Source organism: Homarus americanus, unplaced genomic scaffold (assembly GCF_018991925.1).
Source record: "Homarus americanus isolate GMGI-L3 unplaced genomic scaffold, GMGI_Hamer_2.0 scaffold52806, whole genome shotgun sequence".
In the NCBI taxonomy this organism is placed as follows: Eukaryota; Metazoa; Arthropoda; class Malacostraca; order Decapoda; family Nephropidae; genus Homarus; species Homarus americanus.
Genome location: NW_024720773.1, coordinates 6852241 through 6863025, shown reverse-complemented (window position 1 = coordinate 6863025; position 10785 = coordinate 6852241). Strand labels below are relative to the sequence as shown.

Sequence of the window (10785 nt, the reverse complement as noted above, 5' to 3'; positions counted from 1 at the left end):
TTTTCAACGACACTTCCAATTTCTATATTCTGTAAGTAATCATCTAGAATACCTGAAAATATGAGAAATACTGCCTATAATGTGTATCTATTTAATCAACTATATACAATATGGCACATTAGGGTGTGTCATACGGAGGCGAATTTTTTTTTTTGAGTTTGAAAAATCGGCCCATGGTATTACTGATGTAGTTCTATGTGCAGAATCATGTGATATCTTCAGATTTGAAAAGTTTTCATTTTTTGCTAGGTAAATTTTAACTTGAAATCTTATGAAAATTCAGTATTCCCACCCTTTTACCAACACCACTAAATAGCTTATTTAAAGTAAAGTAAATGTATCAGGTTAATTTATTAGGATGAAAATGATCCAGAATAGTGAAACGAATGATCTTGACACATTTATTAAATTTAATATTCCTTTAGAAAACAAAATCATCAAATACAAAAACCGGTTTTACTACTACGACCCGGTGTTGCTGCACACCATAGAGAACATGTCTTTCTTGCTTCTGTTTCTACTCATCACCTCCCTGCTGACCACCTGAGCTCGGATGTAGCCTTCCCTCCTCTCCCTGGCTGTACACGTGACTGCTGGCCTCGCTCACTTGCTGTACACAACGCTCTCTGGGTGTGCGAGGGCCAGGCAGAGGACATACATAAGTTGTCCAGAAAGCTCTGGCTTGAACATTGAGGTGAGGCTGCAGGTAAGAGGGGCTCACTGCCAGCCTGGATGTTATCCAGATCTGAGATCAGTGAGGGTCTTGGCATAGATTGACTTCAGGAGTCTTCCTGACCCTGAAGGAATCGTCAATAACTGATTCGTCATGCCCAGATCCTCTCATAAGTCTCATATCCAATATCTTTTTGACTGCCACTCTTCTCTCCTCCTCATCCTTACTGCAGAGCATTGTCTGCAGAACTGCCTCGGGATGAGCATACCAGGAAGATCTCCTCACAGTCTGCTCCACAATCTGAACAGCCTTCCTTGGCTGACTCCTCAGGAGCTCAAGCTGGAAGAGAACATGCCTCGGACATGGGAGAATGTTGAAGCTTGACTGGCAATTGTTGAACCAATTTGGCAAGTGGGCCTCTGATAAGATTGGACATAATAAGTCTCCAGGTTGTGAAGCTGGTTTTTCCCTTTCAGTTTATGATGAGCGACCAATTCTGCAGAACCTGAGAGCCGTTGTGAGCCACCTAGAATGTGAGACTGGACCTATCTGCGGTAAGCAAGTCTGTCAGGCATGACCCCAGTTTTGATGGCACTGCGGAAATCATGTAACCATAGTACTGGTCAGTACTCGGGTCGTCCAATGACGGTATATTGCAAGCTCAGCAGAGTGGAGGAACAGAGCTGTGATTTTTTCCAAAGCTCCGGATTTTATTTCTAACTCGGTGGCAGGTCCATCTTGCCAAGGGACCAGACCATCTGTTGTTTGAAAGAGTCTTGCCATCCAGCTCCTGGATCAGATGTCTGAGTGGCAACTCGTTGGTGTGGAGGTCACAAACAATCCAGACCAGCTTCCTCCCAATCTTCCGCTCTATCCACTGTATGACCCCCCTTGCCACCCTGTGTTCGTGTTGGTGCTGTCCCCTCCAATGGCCTGCAGGGTCTGGTCTACGTTCCTCTCTCTGAGCCAGTTCACAATGTTATCTGCCCCTATCTCAGCTGGTTTCCTGATGTCATCTTTCTCTGGAGTGAAATACCTAAATACTTCCCTCCTGGTTCACTGCAGCAGGGAGTAGTGTTCCTCCTTCACCACTTGGCAGGGAACAACTTGTCAAATCTCAACTTTCATGAACACTTTGAGTGTCGTATCCCTTCTCCCATCAAGAACAAACAATTGGTTCCATTTTCTCTTATCCCTTATCAAACTCCTCTTCTAGGTTACTGACAAGTTTCTCCTGAGCTCTCCTTACTTTGTTATGATCTATCACCAGGTGAACATCATCAGGTGTTATCAAACCACCGTCAACCCAGGCAGCTGTTGCTATCTCTGCAGTTCTCTGAGACCAGTGTGGTGTCGCATGCTGACCAGAGCTATGCTCGGGATATCTTTCCTATTTCGAATCTTATGCCTGGAAGGTTTGGGATCATTATTTTCTGGGTTAGGGACAAAGTCACCATTCTCCTGGTCAGCACTCAGATCAGCCATGGGGAAGTCATTAAACTCTGAATCTGCTTGACTCGAATCATCGGCCTTTTTTACCTCACCCTGGGCCTTCTCAAGTCTCTTTTCCTCGGCAACTCTTCTCCTCTTCTGTCTCTCTGTGGCAGCCTCCTGTCTCTTGGACTCCAGAATATCTTGGCTAGAAATCATGAGAGCCCCTATACTGCCAGTCTTCTCTCTCTGTGCTTTGACAAATGCCAGTTCGATCACAGGAATCTTCAGTTCACGCTTGCAAATACAGAGATGTGGGTCTCGGATTTACAGTCACGATCGCATCCAAACTCAGGACAGAGAACAATTGGGCACTTGCAAGTAATTATGTCAAATAACTGGTCCAGTTGCTTGGCAAAGCTGTCCTTAACTGCAAGTTTTCCTCTCCCAAGAGAGATATCTCTTGCCTTTTCCCAACTGGCTAGCAGTCTCTCACTAATCTTCTTCTGACTTGTTATGACTGAGGCTTGAACTGAGCGTTAGCCAGAGTGTACTGTGCCAAGACAGCTTTGGTCATATCACTGGCAATGTCTTTGTTTGTGTAAGTTCTTTGGTTCTTTCACTGATTTGCCTGATTAAAACACTGTATCTCAAAGCATCTCAATGTAGGTAACTCCGACTTCAGGAGCTCTCCCAGACCCAAGATAGTGACTGAGATGGCTGGATTTTTGGTTCCTCGTCCTGACACAAGCAGCCATCGCAAATATTATCAACTTATAAATGCATCAGAATCTGAAACAGAAAAAAATATTGTTAGTTGGGTTGTTAAAGAATGAAGTCAGAAAGCAATGTTCACTATTTAATTGTAGTGCACTAATGCAGCTGTACGTTAGATTTTCGATAAATTTCACGCTAAAATTTACCTAGCAAAAGGTTGCAAAATATTGAAACTGAAATTATTTTCTGTTTATATACACTAAAATCTACCAAAAAAGTGATGGGCCATTAGTTTTAGCTGATCTTCCCTCCTATGACACACCCTAGTGGCACATGCAACTCTGAATTTTACTAGATAACGCACACATACGCACACACATGGCCAGGTTGTTGTCTCATTTGTTCGTTGGAGACGCCATCTCTACCAGACTTGCCTTTTTTTTTTACGGGGATTAACCCACCCGGGCACAGGTCACTGACCCACATCTGGGCCAGGGGGGCAAAAATGTAACAACAACAATAATAATAATAATAATAATAATAATAATAATAATAATAATAATAATAATAATAATAATAATAATAATAATAATAATAATAATAATAATAATAATAATAATAATAATTCAGATAAGCAAAATTTTTAATAAAAAAACAAATAATAAAATAATGATAATAATAATAATAATAATAATAATAATAATAATAATAATAATAATAATAATAAAGAAATACAAAAACAATAAAATACAAAGATCAAAAGTGAGAAACGACATATGTATGTTGTGTTGTTAAAGAAATAAAAACAATTGAGACCCAGTAATTGTGCGTAAATGAGGAAGAAAGTCAGATCACCAACCTGGGACTTGGTCACATATGGCAGCAGGGTCTACCATCAGACAATACATTATGCTTCCAATATCTTCCCGGGCGGTAGTACCTCCCTGTTTGGTAGCTGCCATTATCTACTTCACCAGGCTCCATATCTACCTTAGTCTCTGGTTTATTATTTTTTCAAGGATTTTGCCAAGTGTTTTGTGGAGTGATATGGGTCTGTAGTTTTCTGCCTGTATTGGGTTCTTTCCTTGTTTTGGAATGAGTCTTATTTTGGCCATTTTAAATTTTGATGGGAAGAATCCGGCTGCTATTGATCGTTGTAGATAATTGGAATCTGTTTGATCATTGGTGGAGGTAAGTTTTGCAGTACGGTTTTATTTATTTGACTTATTCCGGGCGATTTATTCTTGAAGTTGGCAATTGTTTTTTGATGTGTGTTGTTAGTGGAGCAATTAGTGGGTTGTTGTTGTCTAAAGTGTGGAGGTTGATTCTCCTGGATTGTTGCCATTTGCCTGTGTTTTAGTTCAAGTGTGTTTTCACCATCTGTTCTTTGAGTTTTGGTTGAGATATTTTTGTCGTTTTGTCTCTAAGGTAGCTGTTTCCTGCTGAGTTAGTTCCCATGAGATTTTTAACTTTGGTCGAGAAGGTTTGTAGTCTGCTTGTGTGTTGATAATTAATTGATTCCAATTCTCATTGTATTGTATTTTGCACCTTTCTTGTAATTCCAATCCTCTTTGAGGCTTCTATATAATACTGTGGTGTGTAGGCTCCAGCCGCGTGTTTTTATGAATTCATATAGGTTAGTGAATCTGGTTTGGATGCTCTTTTCTTCATACGTTTGTTGTACATATGGTAGTGTGCGATTGCAGTGGATTTCTCCCCTACAAACGCTGTTTGTCGCTCAGTAGCCGACCCCACCAATTCCCCATTGTATGCCTCGTGGTCTAGGTCAACCAGCGCCGCCATACATCACGGAGCGGGGGTCAACTACTAAGCCACGCCTACCCCCCCGCTATTTAAGACCTGACCTCGTGGTGACCAGCTCCACAAGAACCTGGCAGGCCTCTCCATACAGTGTACCTTTAGACTAACATAACTAATATTTAACATTTAACATTTAACATTTAACATTGAACTAACATCTTAGTTAAAAAAAAAAAAAAAAATGTGACTACCCTCCCAGCTACACAAGGACCTGGGCGGGCTCACTAACTCCAAAAAAAAAAAAAAAAAAAAAATTAATAATATTAATAATAATAATGTGATTACCCTCCCAGCTATATCAGCCAGGAAGAAGTAATTGAACCACCTCCTGCCTCAATATACACATTTCTACATAAAACATTACTAGAGGAATAAAGATGAGAGTGACCAACCAGCTCCACTAAGAACCTGGCAGGCCTCTCCATACAGTGTACCTTTAGACTAACACAACTAACACTTAACTAACACCTCAAAAAAAAAAAATGTGACTACCCTCCCAGTTACACAAGGACCTGGGCGGGCTCACTAACTCCAACAATAACAAAAATAATAATAATAAGCAGCATTACATAAATAAACCAATATTAATACAAAGGTCTGACGACCCAAGGGAGCAGAACAAAGACAAAACACCAATAAGAAAGATGAAGCGATCTGGTTGAGCCCAGATTCTTTCTACTCCTACTGTATTTCAGTTTCACCACTTTTCCTTCAACTCCTAATAATCTTCTTTCACCTCTTAACTAAAGACTTCGTATCGTATCGACCTGTCTCTTTTCTACCTACACCAACCAGCCAGGAACACCTCCTCCGCCTGCCTGGTGGTCCTCGCTCCCGCCGGCGAGCATGGCGACCCACAGGCTGGTCCTCCTCTGAGCACCCTCACCTACCAGCTCTCTCTACACCACGCTTGTAACCATGCTGCCTTCCCAGCACCAAGCTGCATTGTACATCCAATACAACATGTATATAGAGAGCACATTGTGAGTTTCCTTTCTCCAACCCATCCTGAGTGAACACCAAACAATCTCATACCCCATACGATATGTTGTTTTGGTGATGTTTTTTCATGGCTGTTGCAATTTTTGTATACCAGGTTTCTAAGGTAATATCGATCTCGTTTGTTGTGGGTAGGTGGTCACTGGTGCTGGTGGGTCCAGGTTTTATGTGTGTGTGTAAATGGTGGTGTCTGTTGGTCAGAATAACGTCGGGTTTCCCTGAGTTTTCCGGTGTTATAAATGATTGGAAGTCTGGGCCGAGGTGTGTAATGCTGCCTTTTTCATTTAGGTTATGCAGAATTACTCCAGCTGGATTTATGTTGTGGAGTTCAAGGGTTGTATGTCGAGCATTCAAATCGCATAGGAAGTATGCCGGGCTGTTTCGTCTGGCTAGTTTTAGGAATTTTTTTTTTAGATTACCCCTGAGGGGGTTAGTTTATTGGGCACCCCCTTACATCCTGTGCAAGGTGAAGCGCAGAAGCGTTTAAGGCGCCCATCTGGAAAGCATGCGTAGTTCATGCTTGTCTTTATGACTCATGCATTAAGGGTGTAAAAGCCTGAGTCTCCTGTCGGGAATATTGGTCTGATCTTGTGATATCGAGCTTTAAATCTGTAGAGTAACTTTCGTATTGGTCTATTATCGTACATCACTAGCACACGCACTCCGTCCAATACAAGTCCATGGCCGAGAATCACATGAGCCAAGTAACAACAAATGCAGTTGCCAGTGATCATAATAAAGGGGAATTTGGGGGTGATTTTTTTCATCTATACCGTATTGAACTGTCATAATAAGAATTACACGTAAAATTTATGGTTTAAATATTAAAAATTATAACGCGTTAGGGTATAATACCAGCCATTTAAAATCGGTGGAAGACATCGTCGCCCGCGCGTCTCTGCTTTGGGACGAAACGTTTCGCTTAGCTTATACGTATTGAAAAGTATGCATGCGCCAGATTTAACATTGGATAATGTAAAGTAGTCCCCGTATGACATCATATAGTAGGTAAGTGAGTAAGTACTGCTTATATACTACAATAAGTGCCTCATTATAGGGCCAAAACAACGCAAGTACCGCAATATAGCAGGAGAAGTTTGGGCGGCGGATTTGGCACTTCTTGGAACAGGTTGCATCATGCTTAACTCGCCCACCTCTATAGTGAAGAGTGGTGACACTATTTTCTCAGTAATATCTTAGATAGACGGAACAATTAGAACTCCACGGCAATGGCGATAATGTTTGTATAAAGGAAATGAGGATGGTTTATTTAACTTGACTATTACCTTTGATTGCACAAAGCCTATAAGAACATAAGAATGGAGGAAACTGCAGCGGGCCTATTGGCCCATACTCGGCAGTTCCATTTACACCCAACCCTTATTGCTCATATATCCATCCAACCAATGTTTGGAGTTATCCAGTGTATTGGAGTTAATGATGATATTTGGTAACTTGTTCCACTCGTCCACTACTCTATTTCCAAACCAATGTTTGCCTATTTCGCGCCTAAATCTAAATTTGTCTAATTTAAAACCAATGTTACGAGTTCGCTCCTGGTTGGATAGTTTGAGTACCTTTGTAGTGCCCACTCTGTTTAGCCATGACTTCCATTTATACACCTCTATCATATCGCCCTTTACTCTACGTCTCTCGAGGGAGTGCAAATTAAGATGCTTTAACCTGTCTCTGTACTCAAGGTTTCTAATGCCCGGGATTCGTCTTTTCGTTCTCCTCTGAATTCTTTCTAAGGATTCTATATCCATTCTGTAATACTGTGACCAGAATTGAACTGCGTAATCCAAATGAGGTCTCACAAGCGCAAGATAAATATATATTATCTACCTACGTGAGACTGCAAAAGTGTTGGGCTGTAGGATTTGCGCGTGTGTGTGTGTGTGTGTGTTAAAGTTCTAGGGTGATTATCGATCCGTATTTTGAAGTTTATTGTCATCTCTGAAGATTAGCCCCAGCTTATTTTACCTGATGATTAAACACCACAATGTTATCTGGGGAGGGAGTTAGGTTAGGGTAGATAGGGTTAGGTCAGTGTTGGATTCGGTTAGATTAGGTTAGGTTAATGTTAGAGTGTTTAATCATCAGGTTAGGTTAGCGTAAGGGTGTTTAATCATCAAGTTAGGTTAGGTTAGTGTTTAATTGGTTTATTCCATCATCGTCTACACCTGTGGTTCTTATTTTATTTTTCCCTTTCTGTCTCCTGTGAAAATGTCACATATTTCCGGAACATCAACTACTGGGTATAAGTTAATGATCACTGCTAGTTATTACCTCAAGATTATCAAGTTCAGTCATGTTAATATTGTTATTATTATCGACTACCCTGTATGTATCTGTGTTTTTATGGTTAAATAAACTGTTTCAATATCAATATCAATAACATATCCTAACCTATTTAGAACTATCCTAGAATAGACAAACAATCAACCTGAATCGGATAGTAAGTAGCCAAATGAGTAGAAATACTGTAATGGGTATGTGGACGAGATGAGTGTGGACGAAATGGGTGTGGGCGATATTGTAATAAACAGGAACTTGCTGAATAAATTTAACTTGAAAAATACCTCTTTTCATTTCCCTTCCTAACTAATACATTAACCTAAGAATGGTAGGGGGGTTCACCCAGTAACAGATGGCTGGATACCCGAGTATAGAATCAAATAACCCACCTTTAACTCCAGTGCTGAATAGAGTAGATCAACAACTTTTGTTACAAAATGAATGTGGACGAAAAGGGTGTGGACGAAATGGGTGTGGACGAAATGGGTGTGGACGAAATGGGTGTGGACGAAATGGGTGTGGACGAAATGGGAGGACGAAATGGGTATGGACGAAATGGATGGACAGTGGACGAAATGGGAGTGGACGAAATGGGTATGGACGAAATGGGTGGACATGGGTATGGACGAAATGGGAGTGGACGAAATGGGATGGACGAAATGGGGTGGACGAAAGTGGACGAAATGGATGGACGAAATGGGAGTGGACGAAATGGGAGTGGACGAAATGGGTATGGACGAAATGGGAGTGGACGAAATGGGAGTGGACGAAATGGGTATGGACGAAATGGGAGTGGACGAAATGGGAGTGGACGAAATGGGTATGGACGAAATGGGAGTGGACGAAATGGGAGTGGACGAAATAAGTGTGGACGAAATGGGAGTAGACACAAAAATAGAGTAAAATCAATCGTTTACAATGGTCTATCATGCACCTAGAGACAGTGAACAAGAAGTTGATTTAACCTTACTATATGATAGCTTAAGGTAGGTTAAATAGCTACCATTCGGCATTGATATAGTACTCAGTCGCCTCTCAGTTAATAAGTAACATGTTAAAACTTAATGAAAAAACAACAACATTATTTTAATTATCTTTATTCGTTTTAATATACCTGTAGTTTCACTTGAAGATTAGGCTCCCCAGCTTATTTTCACCTATGTTTAACCACTTCAGCGTTTAACCTTATCTAGCCTAACCTAACATAAACTACTCTTACCTTAAACTAACCTAACTAATCTAATCTAACCTAACCTAACATAAACTACTCTAACCTTAAACTAACCTAACTACTCCAACCTTAAATTAACCTAACTAATCTAACCTAACCTAACATAAACTACTCTAACCTTAAACTAACCTAACTAATCTAATCTAACATAAACTACTCTAACCTTAAACTAACCTAACTAATCTAACCTAACCTAACATAAACTACTCTAACCTTAAACTAACCTAACTAATCCAACCTAACCTAACATAAACTACTCTTACCTTAAACTAACCTAACTAATCCAACCTAACCTAACATAAACTACTCTAACCTTAAACTAACCTAACTAATCTAATCTAACATAAACTACTCTAACCTTAAACTAACCTAACTAATCTAACCTAACCTAACATAAACTACTCTAACCTTAAACTAACCTAACTAATCTAATCTAACATAAAACTCTAACTTCTAACCTAACTAAACTAACCTAACTAATCTAACCTAACCTAACATAAACTACTAACCTTAAACTAACCTAACTAATAACCTAACATAAACTACTCTAACCTTAAACTAACCTAACTAATCTAACTAACCTAAAATAAACTAACCTCTAACCTAAACTAACCTAACTAATCTAAACTACTCTAACCTTAAACTAACCCTAACCTAATCTAACCTAACCCTACTCTTCAACCTAACTAAACTAACCTAACCTAAATAACCAACCTAACCTAACCTAACTAAAACCTAACCTAACTAACTAACCTCTAACTAACCTAACTAAACTCCTAACCTTAACTAATCCAAAACATACTCTAACCTTAAACTAACCTAACTAATCTAACCTAACCTAACATAAACTACTCTAACCTTAAACTAACCTAACTAATCCAACCTAACATAAACTACTCTAACCTTAAACTAACCTAACTAATCTAACCTAACATAACATAAACTACTCTAACCTTAAACTAACCTAACTAATCTAACCTAACCTAACATAAACTACTATTACCTTAAACTAACCTAACTAATCCAACATAACATAATCTACTCTAACCTTAAACTAACCTAACTAATCTAACCTAACCTAACATAAACTACTCTAACCTTAAACTAACCTAACTAATCCAACCTAACATAAACTACTCTAACCTTAAACTAACCTAACTAATCTAAACTAACCTAACATAAACTACTCTAACCTTAAACTAACCTAACTAATCTAACCTAACCTAACATAAACTACTCTAACCTTAAACTAACCTAACTAATCCAACCTAACCTCACCTAAACTAACCTAAACTAACTTAACCTAACCTAATCCAACCTATTAACCTAACCTCTCCCAGGTGAAATAAACTGGGGCTAATCTTCAAGCGATCTAAACTTTTTGAATTACAACTGCTTGCTGGAGGGTTGTTACAAGGTTATTCATCTTCAAGTGTCACAGAAAATGGTGCGCAATCCTCTAAGCAAATATCCCCTTAAGAAAGTGGCCGAAGCGAAACGTGTGTTATCCAGTGTGACCCTATCAAACATGGCAGCTTTTCTTCAGGTACTCCGGTTTTATCTTGTACTAACACAGAACAGAGTTAATACTGTAATACTAATAACAACAAAGTAA

The 10785-nt window shown here is 39.6% G+C and overlaps 1 protein-coding gene across 1 annotated transcript; it reads left to right on the top strand.

The window, feature by feature from the left end:
• Positions 1-8376: 8376 nt before the first annotated feature.
• LOC121861138 (glycine, alanine and asparagine-rich protein-like) lies at positions 8377-8877 on the top strand. The gene has a single exon (XM_042358704.1). It carries the CDS (start codon positions 8377-8379, stop codon positions 8875-8877), a length of 501 nt encoding a protein of 166 aa, XP_042214638.1.
• Positions 8878-10785: the final 1908 nt, after the last annotated feature.

Bases quoted from the DNA above. Each gene is read 5' to 3' on its own strand.
- LOC121861138 (XM_042358704.1), top strand. From the start codon at position 8,377: ATGAATGTGGACGAAAAGGGTGTGGACGAAATGGGTGTGGACGAAATG.